This window comes from Trachemys scripta, chromosome 12, assembly GCF_013100865.1.
Source record: "Trachemys scripta elegans isolate TJP31775 chromosome 12, CAS_Tse_1.0, whole genome shotgun sequence".
NCBI classification, from domain to species: domain Eukaryota; kingdom Metazoa; phylum Chordata; order Testudines; family Emydidae; genus Trachemys; species Trachemys scripta.
This window is the reverse complement of record NC_048309.1, coordinates 7,059,928-7,086,678: the sequence shown is the minus strand read 5'-3', so window position 1 is coordinate 7,086,678 and position 26,751 is coordinate 7,059,928. Positions and strand designations below refer to the sequence as shown.

The 26,751-nt window shown below is 41.3% G+C and overlaps 1 protein-coding gene across 1 annotated transcript in view; it reads left to right on the top strand.

Moving 5' to 3' along the window:
• The window catches only part of NTSR1 (neurotensin receptor 1), a 99,541-nt gene that overhangs the window by 48,714 nt on the left and 24,076 nt on the right, over window positions 1–26,751 (top strand). Inside the window, exon 2 of the mRNA XM_034787915.1 lies at window positions 25,885–26,086. Within this exon, the coding sequence (XP_034643806.1) occupies window positions 25,885–26,086 (202 nt within the window). The remainder of the gene's footprint in view (window positions 1–25,884; window positions 26,087–26,751) is intronic.

Sequence of the window (26,751 nt, the reverse complement as noted above, 5' to 3'; positions counted from 1 at the left end):
TGTTTGCATGCCCTGAAGCTAGTCGTTAGTTGGAGAAAATAAATTAAAAATGGTAAAAAAAACCTAAATAATCAATTTTGGGCTATGAATATTTATGACAATATTGGACTTGCAAATCTGAAGTAATTTAAATGTCATAAATAGTGTAAAGTCTTTCCTTTAGAAGATAAATCAGAGAAATGATTCTTGATTACTGATCATAACATTGGGAAATTAGCATCTTTGGTCTTCAGAAAATTCCCCAGAACAATAACACTTTTGTCCTATCACCCTTTAAGCCAAATATTTGAAGAAGATGACAATTAGTTTTAATTAAAAAAATAAGCTGGTTGCTTATTTATTAGCTAAGTAATTAGCTGGGAAAGCCTGGCTGCATACTTGATGGTGCTAGGACACCTCTTCTCCACAAGGGTTCTGTCTCCAAGACTATGTTGAGTGGAATGTTTTATGTTTGAGCCAGCATCTGTTCCTGTTTTGGGGAAGCCATTGTTTTAGTTAGAGATGAGCACTTGTTTTTAAAAAGTATATTATTTTAATGTATGCATTATATTCCACAGCAACAAGGGCCTTCTCTATGAGTCTATGAGTTTTAAGTGGTTATAAGGGATAGCAAACAGAACAAAGCAGATAACTGAGCGGATAAAACAAAACACAGAATCCAAGCTTAATTCACTAAAGAAACAGGTTACAAATAGTCCTTTCTCACCCTGGATGTTGTTTTAGGCAGGTTGCAGAGTTTCTGCAGCTTAGAGTTCCAGTTATTTCTCTTCGCAGGCTAGACCCCTGTCTCAGCCTGGACTCAGCCCTGACTTTTCTCCAGCTTAGTTCCTTTGTCTCGTTAGGTGTTTTCAGCAGTCTTCCTTCTTGGGATGGGAGCTAATGGAGAAGAGCCTTGTTTGGCTCACTTCCCAGCCTCAAGTAGGATTTATGTAAGGCGGGAATGCTTTGTTTCCAGTGGAAAATACCAGCAGTGTCCAATGTGGTACTCCCTACCAGGTGACATCATCACGTGACCCTGCAATGCCAAAGCAACATCCCAGGAAGCTTCTCAGGAAGGTGGGAGATTAGTATCTTCAAAGTTCTATTGTCCTTCTAAAAATGGCCCATTCAGGATGATTGCCTGCTATCTGGTGGGCGTCCAAGTACACACACAGTTGTAATTGTTACATAGTCAATATTCCTAACTTCAGATACAGAAATGATACAAACAGGATAATCATATTCAGTAAATCATAACCTTTCCAATGATACCTTACATGACCCATTTTGCATAAAATATGTTAGTTATGCCATATTCGTATCATAACAATATTTCTATGAAGAATATGCAGTGTAGTGTTACACCCCACTTTGCCAAATAGAAGATGATTTGTGTTCTCTACAGCTGCATCCCAGACCCTTTCACAGCACTGACAGCTACTCCACACAAGCATGAGCTGCAGTGTTTGGCTACTGATGCTAAAGTTGCCTAAGTTGTGGGGTGTTTGGTGTCAGAGGATGAGTTCTGCTCCACCTCTAGTTTAAACAGATTAAAAATTATAATTAATTTAGGAAAAACAGGTTACCTTTTCTCTTACAAGATCCCATTTCTACACCACTGAAGTCTGTTGAGCTTTTGTCGTTGAATTCAGTGGAGTATTGGACCATAGGAAGTATCACATTGTATCAGACCGGTGGTCCATCTAGTCTAGTATCCCATCTCAAACAATGGCTACTATTAGAGTAAGGTGCAAAAAGGCTTCAGAGTAAGGTGCAAATTCTGTAGTGAAAAATTAACCTGCCTATAGGAGAAGTTTCTTCTTAATGCCAGGGAGTTAGTAACTGGGGGGAGAGATAGCTCAGTGGTTTGAGCATTGGCCTGCTAAGCCTAGGGTTGTGAGTTCAATCCTTGAGAGGGCCACTTAGGGATCTGGGGCGAAATCAGTACTTGGTCCTGCTAGTGAAGGCAGGGGGCTGGACTCAATGACCTTTCAGGGTCAGTTCTAGGAGACAGGATATCTCCATATATTATTAGCTGGATTACACCCTGCAGTAAGAGGGCTTATATCTTATATAAATGTTTTATCCTATAATGTGGATATAAATGTCTGATCTTTTTTTTAAATCCTACTGGTCAGCCTCCATGATATCTTGTGGCAATGAGTTCCATAGGTTAATTATGCATCATGTTTTGTTTTTTTTTAAGCATTTCCTTTTGGAAAATGAAAGCAGGACCATGGCTGCAGAATAAAACCTATTTTATTACTATTTAATATGTTATTATTTATCATTATTATTTGCAGTTAATTGATGAGGCCTTGTACACCTACTGGTATATGTTTTGCATTGGATTTGTTTTCCTAACTTAAAGTATGATGAACCTTCTTCAAACCTCATAAGTATTCCAGTGTTGTCATTTCCCTCTCCCACTCTTTCTACCTACCTGTTAAGACATCATGTCTGTAGCTCTGACACCTGGCTGAGTCCCACTGGAACTGATCTATTCAGTGCAGGAGGTTTTTAACCAGTTACCACTACCTCATCATCATCATGATGAGAAGCAGACATATTTTCCAATCCCTTGGGTTGGTTGTCTAATCTATATTCTTCTCAGTTTGGACCAAGTTTAAGACTGCTGTGTCTGAAACACGTGTTTTCACACTCTGCTTGCTCCCCCCAGTTCAGTCAGCAAGTTCTTCCAATCATAGGGCCATATTATTCTGTACCATTTGTGTGCTTTCCTGCAGGATGACTTGTGGAATTTCTTGTTCATTATTTCAATAAGAGGACAGGCTCTGGAATGAGGAAGGGACTCAGGGCCCTGAATTCAGTAGGTAATGCAAGATCTATGGAGATCCTAAGCCTCTACACAACTAACCTGTCTCCCATCTCTACAGCAGCACAGCTTCTTCAGGAGTTTTCCTGCCATTGGCTGACACCTTTTGTGGTTCCGCAGGAGCCGCTGCAGAGAGTGCATTTACATTACTATAAAATACCACCGGGGCACATTTTCAAAAAAGCAGGCCTAAAGTCTGTGTACATTTGCATGAGTAATTATCTCAGTTGCATATGCAGATCGGGGTATTTCACATGCAAATGATAACTTAAGTATTTATTTGCATCTGCAGCCACCTGTTTTACACCCTCAGTCACAGTAATCACTCACTCAAACATAAGTGCACAATTGTACACCTCTACTCCGATATAACGTGACCCCATATAACATGAATTCTGATATAATGCGGTTTCACCTATAACACGGTAAGATTTTTTGGCTCCCAAGGACATCGTTATATCGGGGTAGAGGTGTACATGGACCTTGAGCCTCCTTTTTTAAAAGTTGGCCCTAAGTGTCTCAAGCAATTGTGCACTCACCCTTTCCTTCCTGCTTTTTGTCAGAGCCATTTGTACTTTACTCCTATAACACAGGAAATAAAATGGCAGTGAATTCTTTTTCCTCCAAAGCAGGCTAATTTCCATTCTACCACCTTAGCTTCAGCCCTGCCGTATTCTTTCTCTCTCGCTGTAGATGTACATCATTCTCCAGCAGAAAAGGGTGAGACCTTTAAGTGCACTAATGCACAAAGCACCCTTTTTGATGTACTGTCGCAGATTTAGGCAAATAAAAATGGTTTGTAAAGTGAGATTTGGAAGGTGAAATGGTTTTACAGGATTGGTGGAAAATGCTTTGCAGTACCATGACTGCATTATCTTAAACTTTCTTTAAAGATCAATGGAGCTGAACTTGTACTTAATTGTTTTGTAGCCCCCCAAAAATCTTGGTATCAAAAATGTATAATAAAAATAAATTAATTTTAATGAGCTTATTTTATGTCATAAACACATTACTAGGATGGAGATAAGAATAGTATTGGGGATGGACAAACAATGCAGTGATCATCTTTGTTTCATGTGGATAGATTCAATTGTGGTCACTGGGGAGGGGAGAGAAGGAAGAATCAAGATTCTTGCTTCGTATGATACCCTATAAAAACAGCGGAACATTGCTCATTAAGGCTGCTTTCAGAGGGATGTGATGTCAGATAAATACAGCAGATGAGATTCTGAATGAATCAGTCACAGTCTAGCACAGGAGCCAGTCAGGTGATATTGCTGCAGAAGACAACCCAAGTGGGATGGATGCACCAGGGCAACCTGCAATTGAATGTACATATGGGAAATGTTACAGGGCATTAACATGATGTTCCACAGTTGCACTGTCAAGAGGAGAATGCAGTGAATGGATACCCTCTCAGTAAAGCGGTGGCTGGAGCACTGTTACAACAGATTCCCACTGGCTGTCATGCAATATCACTTGTTCCAACATAACTTGTAATCTTGTGCACTGCCACTATTGTTATTGTTTGTTTATGGTAGCACACTCCATGCGCTAGGCGCTGGTCACACGTTCTTGCCCTGAGGAGATCAGAGACTGAGGGAGGTCTTGCGTGAAAGTAATAAACTCCTGATATCCAGGTCGCAGGAATGTATGCATGGTAGCCCCTCCTGGGAAACTGTTAGCCCAAGATGTTAAAATGCTGTCCCCAACCGATTAATTTCCTCTTGCAGTTGGAGCCTAAGAGGTGGCATAAGAAATATTGTGTGCAGGGAGCCTGTGTGCAACTTAGCTTCATGCAGAGCTGGGGAAATATTGATCTGGCCTCTCTTGCACACTGGATCTGCTTAAGTTTTGTTGTTGGGGAGCCTCCATGGCTATAAAAAGTAGACTCAGGATTTTCCCCTGGCTGCTAATGGCCAGGATGGGAAGTGCCCAAACTGCATGAAAGAGTCCATCCTAACACTATTTCTGACTCTGCAGGAAATATCATTGGAAAAATCAAGTCTCACTAACTTACCACCCCAGTTTTGCAGACTGTGTTGGTGTGGAGAAGTTAGGAACGCACTTGAACTTTTTCATAGACTCATAGATTTTTATGGCCAGGAAGAAAAGTTGGGAGAAATTTTTCACCCAAAACTTCCTTTTGGAGAAGAGTGCAGATTTGACAACCCTGAAACATTTCACAAAATTGTGTCGATTTGGCCAAATTGTTTTAGTTGGAAATAAAATTTAAAAAATCAAAATGTTTCATTTCAAAAATTTTGAAACAAAATGTTTTAATTTTTTACTCAAAATGGTTTTTCACTTCATAATTTCCTTTAATTTAATTTTTAATTTAAAACATTAATAGATGCTTGAATTACAAATGAAATGTTTTGTTTCAGGTCAAACAAAATGTTTCATGCAACCCAAAACTTTTTTTTTTATGTTTTTGATTCGCTGAAGATTTTGAAAAACTTCAGTTTCTTTTCTACCCAAAACAAGATTTATTCTTTTATTTTGTGGAATTGCCAGGGAGCAAAAACAAAACAAAACAAAAATCTGTAATTCACCCATTTCTACCAGAAATGATCAATCTAGCCTGACCTCCTGCATCACACAGGCCATAGAATTTCACTCTGTAATTTCTTCATTGAGCCCAGTAACTTGTGGTTGAACTAGAATGTATCTTTGAGAAAGATTTCAAGTGATGGAGAACCTACCACATCCATTGGTAAGATTGTGGGTGCAAATTCTGAGCCTTTGTGCATCACTAGCAACAATAACATTTAAATTATATCCGGTCTCTAATATCCAAGATCTCTTCTGCTTCTGACTCATCTGTTTCCCAATATAGCCAGCATCAGATGTATATTGTACATGCTGTATGCTATGTTGCATTCATTTAGATGGAATATATGGGCCAAAGGTGTTAACATAACCCACTTACTGTCCAACATTAAATAGTTTTAAACAAAGTTAGAGGTTTGGCATACAGAGACCTCAGCCTGCTTAGTACCCTGGCACACTGTTAAACACATCAACTATTAAAATCCTGTTAACCTCTTATTAAAGAACAGAGGGTGAAACAGTTTGAAGTATTAATAAGGCTTTCATTTCAATAATATCCCTTGTTCCCTCTCCCTTTTGCTGTTGCGAGTCGTTAGAAGGAAATAGCCCCTTGTTCGACAGTCTCTTAGATGGGATTAAAAATGGTAATAACTGTCCTTTTGGAGGAAAGGAGAAGTTAGTGGAGATGACCTGGAGCTGTCATAGCTGTTGTTGTTAAAAGTGCAGTCCCGTTTCCTAGAAGACAAAGCAGGACAAACACTCTCAAAAAGGGAGAGAAAAGAGCATCAACGATAGAAAATGCAGCATCAGTCTCGGGTGTTGACTTTCATTTGCAGCCTCACTGCTGGGAAAAACACAGGGCCAGTAACGGTCTTATCAGCCATTCAGAGACCTGGCAAACATGTTCAAGCATCAGGCTGATTAGGGCATACCATTTAGCTGCCTCTCGGGTCGCAGGCTTACAGCAGTGTTGCAAAATATGCAGTCTTGGCTGTCTAAGCCAGACTCTGATTAGAGAGAAGGCAAAAGGATAGGAAAGAGAAAAAATAAGGTAGGGAAGGAAAAGGACACATGGGGGTGGAGAGGGGAAAAGTTTTATATACCAGGTGGTGGTTGGGATTTAGCTAGAGCTGGTGGAGGTGGTGTGTCATCTGGGTCCCTCTCTCTGGCACAGTCTGGTCAGGACATTTCCCAGGATTAAGATGAAGAAGGTCTGGCGTCCAAGGGGACAGAGGGCGTGGCAGACATCATGGTGAAGCTCACTCCTTCCTCTTCTTTGAATCAGCCAGTGAGTGTCGTCGTCCATTAGCTTTTTACCCAAAGTTTCTTTTTTGAGGACCCCAGAAGGGAATGATGGATGGAATAGCCCATCCCCTCATTAGTTTGTGTATCAAGTAGGCCTAATTTCCGACACATCAGTTTTGGTTCACTGGTTTCTGTTCCCACACTTCTCTTGTTTACCAGGCACGCTCATAGCACAGCCCTTGAGATAGATCACTGGGTCTTTTTGTTTGGACTAATTCAGCCTCTCTGCCTCTTTTTTGCACCTTTTTCCCATCAACATTTGTTAGTATAGGTTACGGTGACATTTTAGGAATTTTTACTCACTTTTTCCAATTGTGCTCACAAGAAGGGAAATGTCTAGGCCCAGTTATCACAACAGCTATTTGCCAGAGGCTGACTCTTGTCAGCTGAATGGGCCCCAGTGGTATGTTCTGTACTACTAGAACATTCTTTGCATTAAATACGCTACTGCACCATCTGGAATACTGGAAGTTACAATGTAAACTTGATTCTCTTAAGTCGCAGAGAAACCTGAACGAAATCTGTTTGTCAAAGTGCAAGCTCGGGTGACAAAGCATCTAAAATAATGCAAAACAATGAAATGCCTCTCCAGAGAGAAAAGATCAGCTACAAACTAATGCTGCAGTTATGGAGTCTGGCCAACTTGCTCATCCATGCATAGTAGGGTGTAGTGCAAGAGATATGGGGACTGCTGCAGTCGTGAGGATGCAGGTTCAGCTGCAGAGCATCTCTGATATTATTGCAAGGTCTGTGATGGGGGGAGGATTGTTTTAGACCTCAGTGGTTTCCGCATGTGAACAATCCCAGGCCTAAGCACAGGGACTAGGATGTGCCTCTAAGAACTTCCCTGCTGTTCTGTTGATTAAACAGCTGCTATTAGAAATGTGTGGGCTCAAGAAAGGCCCAATCCAGTTGCCCCTAAAGTCAGCGGGAACAGGTACGGGCATGAAAACATGTAGTGTACTGTAATATAAGAATGCAGCAATGCACTTGCTAATAACAATCAGTTAGCTGGGACCAGTAAAGAACAAACGATTTCACAATTCACGCCATTCCTATGCTTGTCCCTCCGGCATTCCTCTTTATAAGGCGTGATGGAGGGAATGTAATTAACTGAAGACATATAGTTAGCAATTAGCACACAATATACCAGGAGGATCACATCCTGTTTTGTGTTACTCCCCACACTTACCCCTTGACTGTAGCAGTATTTCTGTGTGGAAAGGCATGCAGGATTTGGTCTGAATAGGAGAGGCACTCATTTAAGTATCCCACTGCACTCTCCTCCTTCAAAAATATCACTCTGCAGAATCAGGTACAATGTTCTTATGTTCCATAAGATCATATTAAGTCCCAGAGACCCCTTGTTGAGGGATAGTTTCATGCTCATAAATCAATTAAGTAAACCATGTTGTCTCAGGTCTATAAGCAAAAAAAAGCACCTCTTGATTTGTCTTTGACAATACTGTTCGAGTATAACAGAGGCAGGTCAATTTCTGCCTCTTTCTCAAGCAATAATCTGAAAGACTTCTTCCTGGTAGCTCATCCAATCCCTGCAGTTATGAAATGCATAGTCAGGACTTGCAGGGAAAGTAACTTGGGCGGGACACAAACAGTGAATGCTACTCACACTTATTTGTTTTTGAGAGCCCGGCTACGTTTTCAAAGCTACGGAACAGCTCTGAGAAGAGACAATACTCTCGTAAATACTGTTGAGACCTGAATATCCTCCTGGGAAGGACTATCATGAAAACGTGGACTTAAGAGAGTTTTAAAATGCTAACTTATCCTAAAGATTTCCCTGGCATAGTGATTAGTACCATAGTCCAGGCTATAGCTAATCACCAAATACTGTAGCAAAATCTATCTGCCTTTAAGTATTTATAGGGAGCCAGTCACCACAGTATCTAGGCACTGAGAGTTATATTGAGTTAAGAATAAAATTATTTGAAATAGACTCTGCTCTTCCATTCTAGGGCTTAGATAATCATGCATAGATTTCTTTTCTTGTGGGCAGGCTTCTGTGGGAAGGTGAGTTTTGCATTGGGCTCTCGACAGTGTGAGACCTACTCTACATTAGAAAAGGTTTTATACATATAGCTATATCAGCAAACCTGAGACACAGCTTATACCCACAAAAGCCTGCTGTTGTCAGTATAGCTTATAACAGTTCCCCAAACGAAATAAGCGACACTGGCAAAAGCACTTTTATGCTGGTATAACTGCATCTACAGTAGGAGTTTTGCCAGTTTAGAAATATTTTAAAAATCACCCCCATTTACGTTACTGTCACCAAAAGATTCCAGTGTAGGCCTGGCTTCAAAGTAGAGCACGTACCTATCTTGGCCCATGGCTTTGCACCATCTAGTCCAAGCCATGAGCAATTTTCTTGTAAAAAACAAAGAGGTTCAGTTTGGCTGTGGCAGGGCCTACCAACACAGATCAGTTAAGAACTGGTGGAACTTCCAAGGTCAGTGGAGCAAAACTCTAAACATCTGTTGTAAAGTTCATAGCCCCACAGAGGCTGAGTTTTAATTGCTGCTTTTAATCAAACTTTATTAGTGTTAACCAAAGACCCTGATGGTTTCAAAATTCAAACTATTTGTCAAATGCTAATTATTTTAAGCTGACATGACGGTGTTTTACCAGCTGTATTAATGTGACTTTTAATCATCTGTGAACCATTTCAACTAGCTTCAAAACGTTTCATCCTGGAGGCAAACCAACAGATAAATCATCCCTGGAATTGTTGGCATTGATCTCACCTTTTTCTTATTTTCCTATCTCACTTATACCAATTTGACACCAGTGCAACTCCACTGATCTCATTGAAGTAACCTCTTCATTGCAACAGGGTCTGGGAGATCAGAATCGGGCCCAATGTCAATTTATCTGTTTCCTGTTCTTTATTAACTCTCCGCCAGGACCTCCCTTTGATTAGATTTCTCTTTAGCATCTCTGCTTCCAGCTTCATGCAGAAGGATTTAGGCTAGGATGACCAGACAGCCCGATAAAATCGGGACCATCCCAATTTTGAGCTGATTGTCCCGATATTTTGCACCGCCGGGATCACTCGGCTTTTTTTTTTTGCTCGGCTGGCAGCATTCGGCTTTTTTTTTTTTGCTCCCCTCTTCCCCCGGTGTCCCGATATTTTCTTCATCGCATCTGGTCACCCTAATTTAGGCACAAGCTTGATTCACTATACCAGTGCAGACTGACCAGAGCCAAATTAAAGCAATCAAGGGCTCTAGGCACATATCCTATGCTCCCCACCTCAACACACAACACACACACACACACACACACACACACACACACGACAGTTCGTCTTTTGGGGAAGCAGCAAGTTTCAAAGTTAGGACCAATGAGGCAGCGCATACCTCTTGAAATGATTGTTTCAGGTCGCGTGCACACTCAGGCAGGCTCTGGCTACCCTTCAGTTCATGTTTTCAAGCTTTTCTTCGCAGCTCTGAGAGCTAGAAACATTTTTTTTAATGAATCCCGAAATTCTGATCTCATCAAGTGACTCCCCAAACTCAGGGCCTAGCCTTGGTCTTATAACACCTTAATCTGGCTCTGAAGCTGACAAGGGAGTGAAACCAATAATTAAGTTTATGTGTTTAGGGCTAGATTGTGGTTTTACTGTAGAACAAGTATAAGGAAATAACCCACACCAGTAGCAAATTACTGCTAACTAATTATTTGTGGTTTTACTGTATGCCCAAGAAAATGACCTATTTCAACAGCAAATTACTACCCACCATCCCCTGATCCCAGTTCAGCCACACAGCTGGCATGTGAAGGGCAAAGCCATGGCCTCCCCCACTCCCTGCTCCGCTCTCCTCCTTGTGAGGAGTAGTCGGTGCATAGCGCCAATTTGCTCCTATATGCCTGGACTCAGGTCTTACTCCTCCTAATGTTTCCACATAACCACCGTACAGTCCACATTTATTTTTGCCATTTATACAGTGCATCTATCATAGATCTCTAAAAAAGTGTGGGAAGTGACCGAAATCTACCATCACCTCCAGTTTAACGGTTTCCTGGCTCTTAACGTTCAGGAATCTACGCAGCATCTCCTTGAACATACAGACTCTGTCCCTCCACTTCACAGCACAAACATTGACTTATAATTGTCGCACACACGTGGGCCCTTTAAATATTCTAACACGCATGCAGGCAAATGCCATGGCTGCAATCACCAGGACTTGAAGAGATTTGATGTTACCAGATGATGAAAGAGAAGAAATAAGGATAATTGACTGTCTTTGCATCCTGGTCATTTAGACTTGCTCTGTGAGAAAACATTCAAGCATAACCGATTCACATTCACTGCAATGAATATATTGAGCATGAATCGAAGAACCATGCAATACCCAGCAGAAGTTAAAGAAGCAAAGATCCCTGCTTTGGCCTCAGGAAACACCTGCTATAATTTATTTACACAAACATACACCATTAATGCATGTAACTAGTCTGCACTGTTCTCCTTGAGACAAGAATGGCTACACCTTCTTAACCAATCTCAGTTTACAAAGCCCACACAAGGAAAACGTGTGTCAGTTGCACTGAAAGCTTGCAGTCATGTCTAACAAAATAGGAAGTGTGACGATTTTCTTCTCAGTTTTGACAAGGGCATCACTAGTTACCATCAGCAAAGCCGAATCAGTCAGAACTGCAGGGAGCATGATAACCAGGCTAGCCCCTTTTTTTTTTTTTTTTTTTTTTGACAAGTGGCTACCGTTTGATATGCCACTGGTTTTTTCCACCTATTTCAAAGGGAAGAAAGAAGAAAGGAAAGATGTAAAATAGTCCTATAACTCCACAGCCCATAGGGACCTGGATTAAGACTAGATTATTTAAATATCATGAGCATTAGCCATCATAGGAGGAACGTTTATTAAAATATATAGATGGCAAGCAAATAGCAGAGTTAGGATAGAAAATTAAATGAATTGTGAAGGGTGATGAGTAACAGCCCCTTTACAAAAGCGAGTGCAGACCAAAATCCCAGCGGATTTTGAAAAGTGAAAGCCAACTGCACTGATGTATTATTTAAAGCATAATTTCAATTTGTCATTTGAAGTTGCATGTTTATTTCCCTCCCTCTCCCCACCACAGACTAGACTGTGGCTGTTTGTTTAAAAAAAAAAAAAAAAAGCTGTAGCAACAAAGGGTTTCATTGTCCAAGGGGAAATGTTCAAGTAAGTTTCAGTTCAGCCAAAAATAATGCAACAAATGGAAGCAAATCAACAACAAGACCTTGAGAAGCAAAGTCAGGGCTAATGAACCTATGGGCAATGTCCTATAGCCTTCACTCATATTTGCAAGCAAAATAGGGTCAATTTAATTAATCACCCATGTAGCTCAGATATTACCATCATTTATGATTAATAATAATTTGCATAATATTGCCACTATCTGTGATTAGTGTGGAAATACTTCAGACCTCAAGATCTTAACTATGCAAGGAAATGATGTCAGCAGGTATTCAGTCAATGCTGCCACCTTCCAGCACCTTGATGGCTTTGCAAATCTCTTCCTTAGCAAGAAGTGCATTGAAGTTGTTTTGCATCAGCTGCTGTTTCATATGGGCAAGTGATTTGTCTGTGAAGGGAGACTTATGATTGGGAAGGTTGGCAGAATGTGTTCATCATCGACACATGTTGGATCCTTTGTGGCAGAGCAGTTCATTTCGGTCTGCTCTATATGATTAACTCCTGATGTATGATTAATTTTCCACTTTTCCAGATTGTTAACTGTTTTGCATTCTCATCAAGTAGGATGCATATGGGCTTAAAAATGCTCCACACTGTGTATTCTTAAACAGTGTCCCAACTGGAATCAACCAGTCACTCTCTTTGGTTGCTCATGGGTATAAAGTGATAAGCTACAGTAACCAATAAAGCAACACTCTATTGCAACAAAGAAGCCATACTGATGAAGATGCAATTTACGTGGACTCATCATATCTCACCAGCAGATCAGACGCAGACCCCAAAGCAATTAATGTGTGTGGAACAAACAGGTGGAAAACAGACACCAGATGGGTTGTTTGCAAACTCTTTGTAGCTAGCGTTCAGTTTCTGATGCTGTGAATTGAATTTCAGCTTCCATGGGAGCAGGATTGGGCCCTAATGCTGTTATGGTGTCTTCCATTTCTGTCATGAAAAATGCTTCTCAGGAGAGCTGTTGTGCCCCTTGAGATAGAGTGTACAGCAGACTACACTCATGTGCACAGTAGCAGTGTCTGTAGCATTTAACAATAATTAGCCCTTATCGAGCAGTTTTTACATCACAACATTTTACAAAACCAGCTCGATAGCCTTTATCCCCATTTTATAGAAGGCTCAGAGAGGTAAAGTGCCTCATTCAAGGTCGCAGACTGCAGATGCTCAGAAGCACACCTAGGGAAGGAATCCAGTTCACCCCACACCCAATCCTCTGCTCTATCCACTGGACCACATTGTTCTCCCCTAAGCCTTTAACATTCAGATACTCTGGCCAAACACTTACAGAGCTGGCCTATGTGGGAACCAGAGGCAAAGCTGTTGCCTAGGGTCAGCAATTGGGAGACAATAGAGTAGATATCTGAATGACAGATTCAGACTAAGTTAGGGGGTCTTTAACCGTCCATATTCCCCTGCAACTCCAACCATCTAGAACGGGGACTACTGTGCAGCATGCCCTATCTTCTAAGTGGTAGTTGCTGTAGGTCTTAAAGCACGTAGGTGAGGTCTGGAAATATTGCATGACAGCATTAAACTCCACAGAGACACGTAGATTTTTTTTTATGTAAATGAAACCTAACTTAAACATCAACCAACAAAAAAAAGACTAAAATATCTTAATATAAGCAACCAGCCAGAGTGAATATACAATATATCCTCAGTCTCATAAAACCCAATTACTTCAGATATTTTAAGCAGGATCAACAAATCCTCTCTAATAAAACCCAGGGAAGAGGTTCCATCTTTAATGCAAATGACACTCGTTAATGTGGTAGAAACCATGTAAATTCAGTTGGAAAAATGTTAACAATCCATCAGCGCCTGTGTCATCATTGAAGTATTGGCTCTTTGTGAGCAGAACGAGCTTGGCAAATGGAGTTGCTTATTGCAAAGCTTCACTTACATTTGCAAGACAATGTATCAAATCCTGGGCTCTTTGATGACAGTGAGAGTTATTCCATTAAAATCCCTGGGACTCAGTGACTTCAGATTGCAGAATGTCTTCAGGCTTTTGCCCACTCCTTCATCTAAACCACTGTGCTGCCCCTCCCTCGTGCAAATACAAATTACAATCAGTTTGCTTCCTCCATGGCTGAGACTGTCCAGAGGCCTCTAATGAGCCTGTGATGCCATTCCCAAATGGGTCATGAGGGTGTGCTGAAGTGCAGCACGCGTTACATCTTACTAAAAGCTCGCTTTCAATCCGTTGTGACTTTGTTTAGTTATTCTGCAGACATGGCGGGGATGTGACTGTCAATATCGATTGCTGTGTCAAGACAAACTCTCCAGCGTAGGAGTATAAGGAAGTATGTCTAGTGTTAAAATCCTAGCTAGCAGCCTGTAAATGTCAATTTAAAAAAAGATGGAACCACTGTTGAAATATAAGATTCATACTCATCGGGGGGCTCCTTTAACTTACACCAGTTTAAATCAGTGAAGCCGATGGAGTTATTCAAATAGTGGTGGATCTTAATCAACACACGAATGTGCAGTTCTTTCTGAGCTTCCCCACCCCTACAGCCAGCGGCGGCTCCAGGGACCAGCGCTCCAAGCGCGTGCCTGGGGCGGCAAGCCGCGGGGGGCGCCCTGCCAGTCCATGCGAGGGCGGCAGTCAGGCAGCCTTTGGTGGTGCACCTGCGGGAGGTCCGCTGATCCTGCGGATTCAGCGGCAATTCGGCGGCAGGTACGCTGAAGCTGTGGGACCGGCGGACCTCCCGCAGGCATGCCACCAAATCGGCAGGACCGGAGACCTCCCGCAGGCAAGCCGCCGGAGGCAGCCTGCCTGCCATGCTTGGGGCAGCAAAAAAGCTTGGGCTGCCCTGCCTACAGCTTTGAGGATGTGTCTAGCTAGGGAAAGGGAACACTCATATTTTTTGCTTGGTTTCCTTTTCTTGAGGTGTAGACATCTGAGGCCTGATTCTTTTCTCACTTAAATCAGTTTTACGCTAGTGTAATTCCACTGACTTCAAGGGGATTAATTACTCCTGATTTACATTGTAAGCGATAAGAGAAACAGGCCCTTAGTTTACTCTTTAACATTTTCTGCAGTTTGCTGCATAATTATGCGAAGGTTCTTTGACTAATTCCTACTGATAAAATAAGAAAAAACAAAAACAAAACTAGTGCTGATTTCCCCTTCCTGCCTCTTTCAGATATGTAACCTGATGCTATCATATATCCCCTATGGTCAGTGCTGTGCAGTGTGCTAACTTCAAAGGTTACATCTGTAATTCATAGCAGACTGTAACATTTTGACATCAGATAGCTGTGCATGTGAACAATGTTTCACATCATTATAACCTTTATTTTAAATGTCTCCAGATGATATTTAACACTCTGTTGAAAAGGTTTTGCTTGGGTGGAATTAAGTTGCTCCTGAACCTTTTTGGTCTATGGATATCATTCCCAGAGCAAAACAGTTCTGGACTACATGAGATCCCTCTAGAGAAATTCAAGCTCTCCAAAGAGTCTTCTGTAGGATGCAAAATATGGACACTACTGATGTGGTTTTTTTAGTTATAGTATCTTAATACCTATCAGATTGTATTAACAATAATATTTTGCAGCTATATCTCTAAGTGCTTTAGAAGGATGGGAAAGTATTAATGCCACTGGTTTACATGCAGGGAAACTGAGGCACAAAGCTGTTGGGTGTTTTTTCTTAGCTCACACAACAAAATAGTGGCAGAATTATGTGCCTGGTCCAAAAGGGAGGATAGACTCATAGAGATGTAGGGCTGGAAGGAATGTCAAGAGATCACCTAGTTCATCTTTTTGTGCCAAAGCCGGATTAAGTACACCCATGTTCTGCTATTTTAAATTGTTTCCCGCATAATCCCAGCTCTGAATGTTTCCTACCTGTGGGTTTCTACACAGCATCACTGGTTGCCAGATAAGCACAGTACCAGACTGTGAAATTCTTTGTTTCTATATCTTGGGTAAACATGTTACATTGTTTGTTACTTGCATCGTTTTTAATAGCATTGTAATTAATAGCAATTTAATAGCATTGTATGTTAATAGCATTGTAATCAACTATGTTTGTTGATTTGTTAATAGCTCTCTGCTACTATTCATGGATTGATAGGAACAGGATGATCCAAACGTAACTTCCACATGCACAGTTATCTAATGATCATGGACATTGAGCCTGACCTCCAGCAATCCCTTGTGTAGTCCTGGGGCAGTCTTGGTCAGAGACTCACAATTATGTCAACTTGCATCAAAATGTCTGGGTGTCCCAGACAAGTATACACCAGGAATGAGACAACCAAATTCATGTAAGTTATAACTAGAGATGGGTCCAGAACAAAACTCTAAATCCAATCACCCTTGAAAGTTTTTTGAGTCCCAAGGCAAATTTTGTGACTTGGTTCCATTTCTACTGCTAACCTATAAGGATTGGAACACAAGTCTGTAAGCCCCCAAAGACAAATGCCTGTGCCCTAATTCACTCAGCTAGGCAAGTTCCTGCTAGTAGTTCTTAGACATTTCTTAGGGGTTGACTCTCTAGGGCTTCCCTGTTTATAGCTCTTATCCTATAAGATTGTGAAACCCTCATATTGGTCCACCCTTTCAGAGCAGTGTTTTTGATCTGGACACAGTTTCAATATTTATGGAATAAAACCTGACAAAGTTGTGCTAAAACATACTGCTCAATACTAAAAAGTCCAAAAATAATCCTTATGGGAATTGCTGAAGGAAGTAATGGAGAAACACCCTAAAAGTTCCAGAAGGTCCATATTTCCATTTGAGAGACACGGTGGGTGAGGTAATATCTTTTGCTGGACCAACTTCTGTTGGTGGAAGGGACAAGCATTCGAGCTACACTGAGTTCTTCTTCAGATCTGGGAAAGGTACGTACAGTATCACAGGTAAAAACAAGGTGGAACAGATTGTTTAGCACAAGAGTAAGCAACTTTGTTAGTCTCTAAGGTGCCACAAGTACTCCTGTTCTTTTTGCGGATACAGACTAACACGGCTGCTACTCTGAAACCACATATTGTAAGAGACCATACAAGGTGAAATGGCCAATTAACACCTACACAGTCAGAGCACAAAAGTGTGGGGGAGAGTGGGTTATAGATTGTTGTAAAAACCCATAAACCCAATGTCTTTATTAAGTCCATGATTTTTAGTATTTAACAGACATGGGCGGCGGATGAACCACCAGCTGGGGTAGGCTAGCCCCCAGCTGGCCCGGCCTCCCTTCCCTCACTGGAGCCTTCCCCCAGCCCCCGAGCACAGGACAAGCAGGTGGCGCATGGCTCCCCCCGCCCCAAGCACAGGATAGGCAGGCAGTGCATGGCCCCAGACCCCCCAAGCACAGGGCGGGTAGCCCCAGTGCCTCCAGCCCTCTCCCTCCCCCCCCCCAGCACTGGGTGACCCCAGGCCCCCCAAGTCTGGGCCACCCTAGCCCCAGCCCCAGCCCACTGCTTTCCTGAAGAGGACCAGCCTCCTGGCTAGGGCCAAGGAGGAAGGGCAAGCAGGGCTTCGGGGAGGAGCGTGGGCAGGGCCACGCCAGGCTGTTTGGGGAGGCACAGCTTTCCACCGCCTATGCAATGTGCCACCCATGCTAGCAGAGGGATGAATTTAAGCTCCCAGGCTTGTTTGAAGGTGTTGTGCCTTTGAGAATGAGGACTGAGAGGTCAGATGTGGAGTGATCACTTCCTGAAAAGTGTTCACCCCTCAGCGATATGGTGTTTTGTCTTTTTATCATTTTTCTGTGTGAGTTCCTTGGATGATCAATACTCCCCACAACACACCTTTCAAGATCCATGGGTCCTACTCATGCCTATCACAGTATGTGGTGTACCTCATCTAGTGCAATAAATGCCCCAATAACAACTAGGAGACAATCACTACACTCTCAAATGAATTTTCCTTTGTGATTCCTGTGTAATTTTCCTTTTTCTGAAGCTTGTCATATTCTGATTGTCAGAGCATGCAATACTGCAATTTGCTAGGGGTGTTTTAATTATTAAGAGCTAAAAATAATCACCCCTAGTTTTTTAAAAAAAGATAATTATAAGCAATGAGTGAGAACTGGAAATTTTGTAAAATTCATTTAGTCAAATTATCAAGATTCTTGGCAGTCAAATGTTGATCTAACAGTATGTGCTCTTCTGATTGACACATACTAACAATAAATGTCTCCACTATCAGAGGGAGAATAATTTATTTTTAATTTCCACTGGAAATTAGGTGCACCAGAATGTGGTAGATTGTTAGATCTCAGATATAGGGTTTAATTGGTTTGCTAAGAAACAAAAAGTGAAGGATTGTTTGGATTATTGGAAGTTTCTAGCATCATATTCCAGGAAGTCCCTAAACACAGAGGTGCTACTGACCATTTCACAAGTGGTGCTCTTGGAATTCAAGAGGGTCTATCTATCTTAGGTATTTATATGGCCCCCATCTCTGTAGTATCTGAGCATCTCACAATTTTTAATGCATTTACCCTCACAACACCCTTGTCAGGTAGGGAAGCACTTATTATCCCCATCTTACAGAAGGGAAACTGAGGTACAGAGAAGCTATAAGAGACTTGTCCAGAGTTGCACCAGATATTTCTAGTGGAGCAGGAACTGAACCTAGGTCTCCCGCAGCCCTGTGTGCTAACCACTGTACCATCCTTCCTGGTGTACTGGTAGAGAATCTCTGTGCTAAAACGTCATCACCAGCAGAAAATCAAGAGCTTCACGGCCAGCGTCGCTCTCACACCTCAAGATGTGTGCTTCAGCTCGAAGCTGAAAGCTTCCTGAAGGGATAGTTGATGTGAGGAAATGTGAGCACAGAAAGAGTCGTCTGTCTAGGTCAGTTCCTAGCAGCTCACTGTTTTCCACACCCCTCTGTATTTCAATCATCAGACTTCCCACATCCAGAGAGGGAAGAAAGAAAATTGGCTCTCTTCCGGTCTCAGAACTCACTGCTATAAATTAGCCCTCATTTTGGCCAGTTCCTATTCCTAGTCCCTATTTTATTTTCTGCCAGCTGACATGGCAGGCAGCTGTGTCCTTGTCTTAGAAGGCACAGCTTTGGCATCTCTGAAAAATTAAATATTTGCCTCTGCTGTGACCTCCATGTTTCATCATGTAACAAGGGGGGAGCGGGAGGGAAATCTTTCTCTTGAGTCATACTTGAACTTTGTTACTGTGCCTTGATAAGAGCCTCAGTCTTGGCCAGAATAAAGTTATCATAACTTGAGGCTCCAATTAGCCGTCTATCTTGGTCCATTTTGACAATGGTTTATTTTCAACTATCCCTCAATTATGCTTCTGTTCAAGCCAACTTGCTTCTGTGCTCACGGTTCTTGGCTTTTCTCACCCATACTTTGAATGCCTCAGCTTTCCATATCCAAATGACACTGGAATGGTTTGAACTGTACATAAAAAGGGTCCTCGGGCAAACAATATTTACAAAGAACTGCAGATCCGTTCTGAAGGTTTTGTTTAAAAATACAATTGGTTTTATGTGGTCTGTTGGCTTACGAGATCCATTTTGCGGGGAAGGAAATTGTAAATCAGAACCAACGGAACTGCTGAAGGCTGTATAACACTACTAAGAGATTCTGGAATTTGTCACTTAAATGCAATTCAAGCGATTTGGGTTGTCACATCGGTATCAAGCTTCCATAACGAGAAGCTGACTTATCTCAATTAGATCACAATCTTCCTTCCAGGTCATCTACATATCCTGAAACAGCTGTAGGACAATGAGGTTCTTCTTTAAAAATAACAACAATCTCCAAATGTCACAAAAATAAAGAGGAGGATGGCTTAAGGTGAAAGCCAAGAACTCCACTGACTGCTAATGCCTCTCACTTTGAATATCAGCTTTGAACTTCCATTCGATGCATCAGTGGAAAAAGTGCTTAATGTTCAGGATTGTCAGTGAAGAGGTTTTGTGGCTGCAGGCTGTTAAAAGGGGAAATGAAGTGTGCTTGAAAATATATGATAGCTGGGCCGGTTTATCTGGAGATATGATTCCTTAGGGCCAGATTCTGAGCACATAGGAAGGAACACATAATATCTTGCATAACAAATCATCACATAATCCATTGGTGCCTTTACCCATTGCCTTGACAGAGTGACTATGTGAATTACCTTCTTCCATTCTGACCGCTTCCATGGTTTTGATTAATCCTCAGTGCTGACAGTAACGCGTCTCTTTTGGTTGCAACCACTAGAGCCTGAAAATTACTCTCCTTGATTTTTCCCTCATGCAGAGGCATTCTCTTCCTTCGGCACATATATGTCACATGTGAGGCCAATGCTTAAGTGTTGTCATGGGGGATAGATGTTCTGTGTCACAGCTGGTCCTGGCAGTGTTATTAAGGGTGCACTTCGGAGCGCATCATTGCTTGGTTCCTATGCTTAGGGCAGTCAGCCAAACAGCTTGTGAATGAGCTGTCACCCATGTGGATGGTTTAGAGACAATGGTCTTGCAAGTTCTTTTGCAAGGTTGTTCCATTCCAGTGTAAGTTAAATGTGGCTATGAGACAGGCTATGCACTGGGAGTAGTATTTGGACTGAACAGCTGAAAATCTCAAACCCTCCGTGTGCTTCTCCCTTACTCCTAAAAAAAGGGGTGGGGCCTGGGCAGGTGCCTGTGCATCTAAGGACATTGATGCTAGTATAGTGCTCAGCTACACACTCCCCTTGTAGGTTTTAGTCCTGCCTCCAGGTAGGAGCAAGTAATTCATGGTAACGACTCCAAAGCATTCCCATTAATTCAGGGTCAGGTTCCCATGCGCTTTTTACCTTGGTGTAGAAATGCAACCCACTGCACCCTCCGTTATGTGCATGCGTGTAAAATACCTCCAAGCGAAGGGATTTCTTTAGCCCCACTTAAAAAATAGAAAAGCCCAACACAGAGTTCGTGTGAGGAGCTTACCAATGTAACAGCAGAATTCTTCCAAAGTGGCCCTGCTATTACAGTTTGTTGCTCCTGGGATTAAAGGGGGGGTCACATAATAAACCTTTCAGGGCTTCTAATTTACAGAATCAATTTCAGCCCTCCCCAGAGTCGCTAAGTGAAGTGATGTGTCTATCTTAGCTATTGATGTTGCAAATAAATTCAAGTCAGCCTCAATGGTATCCCAGGGAAACCACATGAGCAGAACAATTCAGGGGAAGACTATGCATAAGCACAATGCGTCAGAATAAACCTCAGCAGGGACCGGTGGAGTTTCTGTTTTGAATACAGAAGAGTTAGAGTTCCAATAACAATCACAGGAAAAATCCCTACAACAGAGATGGAGGGGGCTCTGATTTCATTTCTCTGTGGTTTTGCTAGTCTCTTGCTAGCATCACTGCATGACTTCTATGAAACCCACAGTCACAGCTGCACGGAGAGAGTTCAAACAAACTTAAGAGAAGCCTGATTTTATTGAGATGATTGTGTGGGGCTGATGAATTATTGTTATCAGAAATTTGATTTAATTTTTATAAATTTCCATCTGTTTTATTTCTCGTAAGCATATGAAGTCCCAACCCAGTTCATCCATCTTCTGTGTCAATTTGCTGTTAGGTGTTAAATGTGTTGATGTTTATGTGGAAGTTAAGAACTCACTTGGCAATAGGGAGTTAAAAGGAAATCAGGTTTCAAAAAAGTCAATTTCAGGTATACCTAAAGATCAGGGAGTAAAGGGTTGACTAAACAAATCACTCCATTGTCCTTTGAACTGCAGTAAGGCCCAGTAAGGTTGGGACACCATGTGTTAGGCTCTGTACAAACAGGAAGAAAAGGGGTCAGATTTTCAAAGATATTTAGGTGCCTAAAAATACAAATTGGCACCTGCTGGGATTTTGAAAAGCTCCTAAACAGGTTAAGTGCCTAATTCCCATTGAAAGCATAGGCCATAAACACAACTTTGAGACTGATGTTACAGGGCAGCAAACACTCTGTATTGGCTTGGGAACATTATTCAGGAGACTGTATTTTTAGGAATTCGGTGAGTCAGAACAAATATGACAGTCAGGTGTTTGTATGCATCCAGTAATAAGATGCTCACCACTGTATTTAAGAAGTTGCCATTCTTCAGCGAGCAGACTCATCGTGGTTGATATGTGTCTTCCTGATAAGAATTACTCTGCTAGTCGATATATTTTCCTTCACCATTGAGGAATAATGGTACAAATGCTGCTGATGCATCTGAGAGTTAGTCTGAACTGTGCATGCGTTCATCAGTATCATGGATTGGGCTGATCCTACCTCTGTCGGAGTCAATGAGAACTTTGCAGTTGGCATCATGCCCCTAAAGAAGATGTCTGCTTGGAGAAATATTTAAATCACTTATAGCCAAATGTTCAAAGGGTTCTTTCCTTGTGTGTCAGCACCAACATGCATGCCCAAAGCATGATTTGAATGCATAGACTCCAACATGCATGCCCACGAGCTAGCCAGATACACCCAGATTTGCATCTCTGACAATGGCACATTTCCGATTGTCTTCAATGAGAGTTGGATCAGGCATTATGAGCAACATCATTCTTTCTCCTGAAAATGAGGTGGCGCTGGGCCACCACTCAGCTCAGTTTTGGGGCTGAGCTCACAGAATTTGATTAAAAAGAAATTCAATTAGAATAAAACCTCAGAATACTTGGGGCTAGGAGGAAGGACATGGGCTTTTAGCAGCATTCATTGCTTTGAGGAGGATGTGCTTGTAAATAATTTTGGACAGAAATTAAAACCTTCTGCCTCTGGGGCAGGGAGGCATTGATTCTGTCTATATATTTTTTTTATCATCAGAGCCTGGGTATAAATCGAGAAAGGAAAAAAATAGTCTTTCAAGGTAACTGCCTTCTGCCAAGATCTGATTTTCGTGTTTTGTCACTATAAATTCTTAAAAGAGAAAGTCAATAAGTTTCCTGATAGTCTCTCAGGCTTTCTGAAGAGTGTACAATAGCAATGAGGTGTAAGCAAAGAAACAGGGCTTTAAAGAGCTCTATAAGGATATTGTATGATTCCTGTGTGATTGCTGTGTGTGCGGCCAATTTACAGGCGGGGCAAAAGTTTCTAGCTGAAAGTTAGTAAACTCTGGAACACAAGGGAGCGGGTAAAGCATTTCCCTTTATTGAGTGCAGTAGTTATGCATCAGGTAAGAAAGAAGTGTATCCAGCAATTAGAGAAACAGAAATGGGGGTCAGGACCCCTGGGTTCTTCTCTTAGCTCTGCCTTTGGCTTGTTGTGTGAATCTGGGCAAGTCGTTTTACCTTTCTATGTCACAAGTTTACCCCTACCTCAGAGGTGCGTTGTGAAGCTTATCGAAGTAGATTCAGATGCTCAGTGAGTGTTAATCTACACAGCATCATGTATTTCCATGGAACTGTGTTAGTTTGGACCAGATGAGAATCTGACCTTTAATATTTACGGAGCACTTTGCGGTTTTGGGGTGGATTTCAAAAGGTGAGGCATTTTTAAGGCCCAACAGTGTATAATGTACCAACAAGGTAAGATATCTTTTTTTCAGAAGATACAGGAGTTTTGCTTAGAAAATGTTCAGAACAAGAGTGATTAGCAGATAGTCTTAATGAGTTGTATCTAGGAGTTTCCTCAAGCAATTGACCATAGAGGAACTCCATTACTATTGTTAGCATTAGCCAAAAAAGACCTTCTCATCATATGGATAGCTAGAGATGGAACATAGCTGATTATTTTGTTAAAGTACATTAGGCTCTGGAGCAAATTGCTATGCATTACATACAAATTTTTGGTCTAGCTAGAGAAAAGTGGGTAACAACAATTCTTTCTCTCTTCGCCAAAAGAGTTACATCTTTCTTAGATTTATGAACCAAAAAGGTAAATACTTGTAATTGCAGTGTGCCTGTTATCCAAATGTTTGTGTAGTACTTATTTTTGCATTACTGCTGGTATAAATAATTCATAAAACTAATTGGTGTGTATCTATCTATCCATTCCTTCATGACATTTATAATGCACTCATCATCCAAGTGGATAGTCACCATGTCTGAATTAGATTGAGATATAGCTGGCAGAAATAACAGCATACGAAACCATTCTTCTAATAAGTTATTATCCGTTTGTTTGACTTTCAAATGATGGATTTTGATTTATTGTTTTAGACCATTCAGATCTGATGGAGACCTGGCCATTTTGGGAAATGAAGTTAGAATGATCTCTGTTAAAATGCTAATTTTGACTCTGGCAAAAATCCCTATAATTTTTTTGTCTTAACAAAACTGTTTTAATGGTTTCAGTCACTTGTAGAAAATAGTTTAAATTGTAAATGTTTTGAAATTTTAAAACTGTTGCATTCATTAATTTTTTTTAAGGCTCATGGCTTGTGGTGCTTCACAGATGACTAAGATGGAAACAATTCCCTGTGGATATCATAAACTACTCAGACACTGTTCTTGTAGCTTATGATGTCCACAGAACCCCCTCGTTAAATGATTTCCTTGCAATCAGTGTAGCTCATTTTCCACTCTAGAAATTTGAGCTTTCTGGACAAAGGTTTCAAAAGATCCAAGGGTGATAGACACTTAACAACTTCACATTTCTCTTGCAATACTGCCAATGAGGTAGGGTTAAATATAAATGCTAACTACCTACACCTAGACCTATAACACTTTCAATTCCTACAAATGTACAGTCGCCAGAATCTAGGGCTACGTCTACACTACGGGGGGGAGATCGATTTCAGATACGCAAATTCAGCTACGGGAATAGGTATACGTATCTGATCCGACTTACCCCACCGTGAGGACGGCGGCAAATCGACCGCCGCGGGTCCCCCGTTGACGGCGCTTACTCCTACCTGGGCTGGTGGAGTACGCGCGTCGATTCGGGGATCAACTATCGCGTCCCGACGAGACGCGATATATCGATCACCGAGAGATCGATTTCTAGCCGCCGATCCGGGCAGGTAGTGAAGACAAGCCCTAGGAGTATAAAGACTCCCATTGACCTCAATGGGCTTTGAATCAGGCCATAATAAACATGGTGGGAAATACATGATAAGCTTTCCAATTCAAATGTATAGGAGACAGAGGCTTGTTAGTCTGATATACACTCATCAGGTTTCAGCTCAAAGTTTAATGCCTTTGTACAGTCTCTCTCCTAACTCTCTCTTGCTCTCTCTCACTGTGCTGTGCAGATTAGCCAGAGTTGTAAGACACTAGAGTGGCAATATAAAGTGGTTGCAACCTTATCACATTGAGCCTTGGCATGGATTAAAAGTGCATCCTCAAGATGTAGATGCCTCTAATTTTCTTGAAGCTGTTGCTTGTTAAACTCACTTCCTGGCTGAGTTTGTAGATACTACAGTGAGAATGCACAAATGTTTGTTTGATGTTAACAGTGTCTTCCACCTGAGGCAATCACTGGTTAATTTGATCTTCCATTTAATTTTATCAAAACCCCAGGAACCAAATAATTTCTATTAAAAACAATACAACTTCCACTTTTTATTCCGATCAACTTTAATTCTTAGAGCACAAGGGTTATTGGATAATTTGATCACCAGCTAACAAAAAACTATCATTAAATCTACAAGGAAAGGCCAATATTCTGAATGCAATAGAAGAAAACTGAGCCCAAGAATTGCCCATGATAAGAAAAGAATACAGTGTACAATAAGAAACTGCTATTCAGAAAACATTGCTAAGGACTACCATATACTATGAAAGCTGAGAAGTGTCCTGCTGGTCATGTGGGTAACAAGATCAATGGTTTATTTCAATCAACACATTGCATTGCTATAGGGGCAAGGCACCATAACTGGAGAAAGATTGATTTAGCCACTTGCATCTAATGTTCTGCCACCTGAGTGACCTTATTTCACCATTGTTTAAGATTCCCCTCTGTGCAATAAGTCCTGCATTCCAAAAGCTAAATGTGTAGCCTACGTGGATGGAAAAGATCTCCCTTGCGTGCTGTGTATCTGATATCATGTGAAATAAGATATGATCTCCTGATTGAAGTCCTAAGTGGGTTTGCCATTTGTATCTCCTGCAGGTCAACACGTTCATCTCCTTTGTGTTTCCAATGGTCGTCATTTCTGTCCTGAATAGTATCATCGCCAACCAGCTCATCATCATGTTCAAGCAAGCGGCACAAGAAAACCAGGTCTGCATTATTGGAGGACAGCAGGCGATGCTCAGCATGTCCATGGAGCCCAGCCGTGTGCAAGCTCTGAAGCACGGAGTGAGAGTCCTGCGTATGTACCTGTGATGTTAAGCATTGAATGAGTTAGCAACATGTTCTGGGACATACCTGGTAGAATTACAGATAGCAGCATTAGATCTGATTGTAGTTTTTCTCCAAATCTTTTTTTTTTCTTCAGTGAAAAATAGCCTCTTTTGAAGTCCAAAACTTCCACAAGAAAGTTTTTGGTTTACGAAATTTTCCATTTTTGACTCAAACCACCAAATTTTCATTTTTTTGTTTTGTTTTTCTCCTTTCTTTTTCCCTTTCCCCCTTTTCCCCCCATGTTTGCCAATGAATGCAGTAAAATGAATGCTATCTAGGGTTTTGAGAGTTTTTCATTCTTTTTCTTTTTTTCATTTTCCTTTGCCACACTCTAACTTTTCCAAATCCTCAACCTGGGAAAAGTTAAAAGAGTGGCAAACAGAAAAATGAAACTGTGACTGTGCTACTCAGAAGCTATTCAAAAGTTAGAGAAGTTTGGAAAAGTTGGAGTAACATAAGTAAAAGCAACCTCCTGGATATCACTTATTTTATTGTGCTCAGGGGGAAAACCTCAAAATTGTTATTATTGTAATCAACAATTATAATACTTATATTATAATTATAATTATTATAATAAAAAAAATCTGTTTCAAACTCTAAAGTGGAAACAACTGCCAAATTACCTGCAGCATT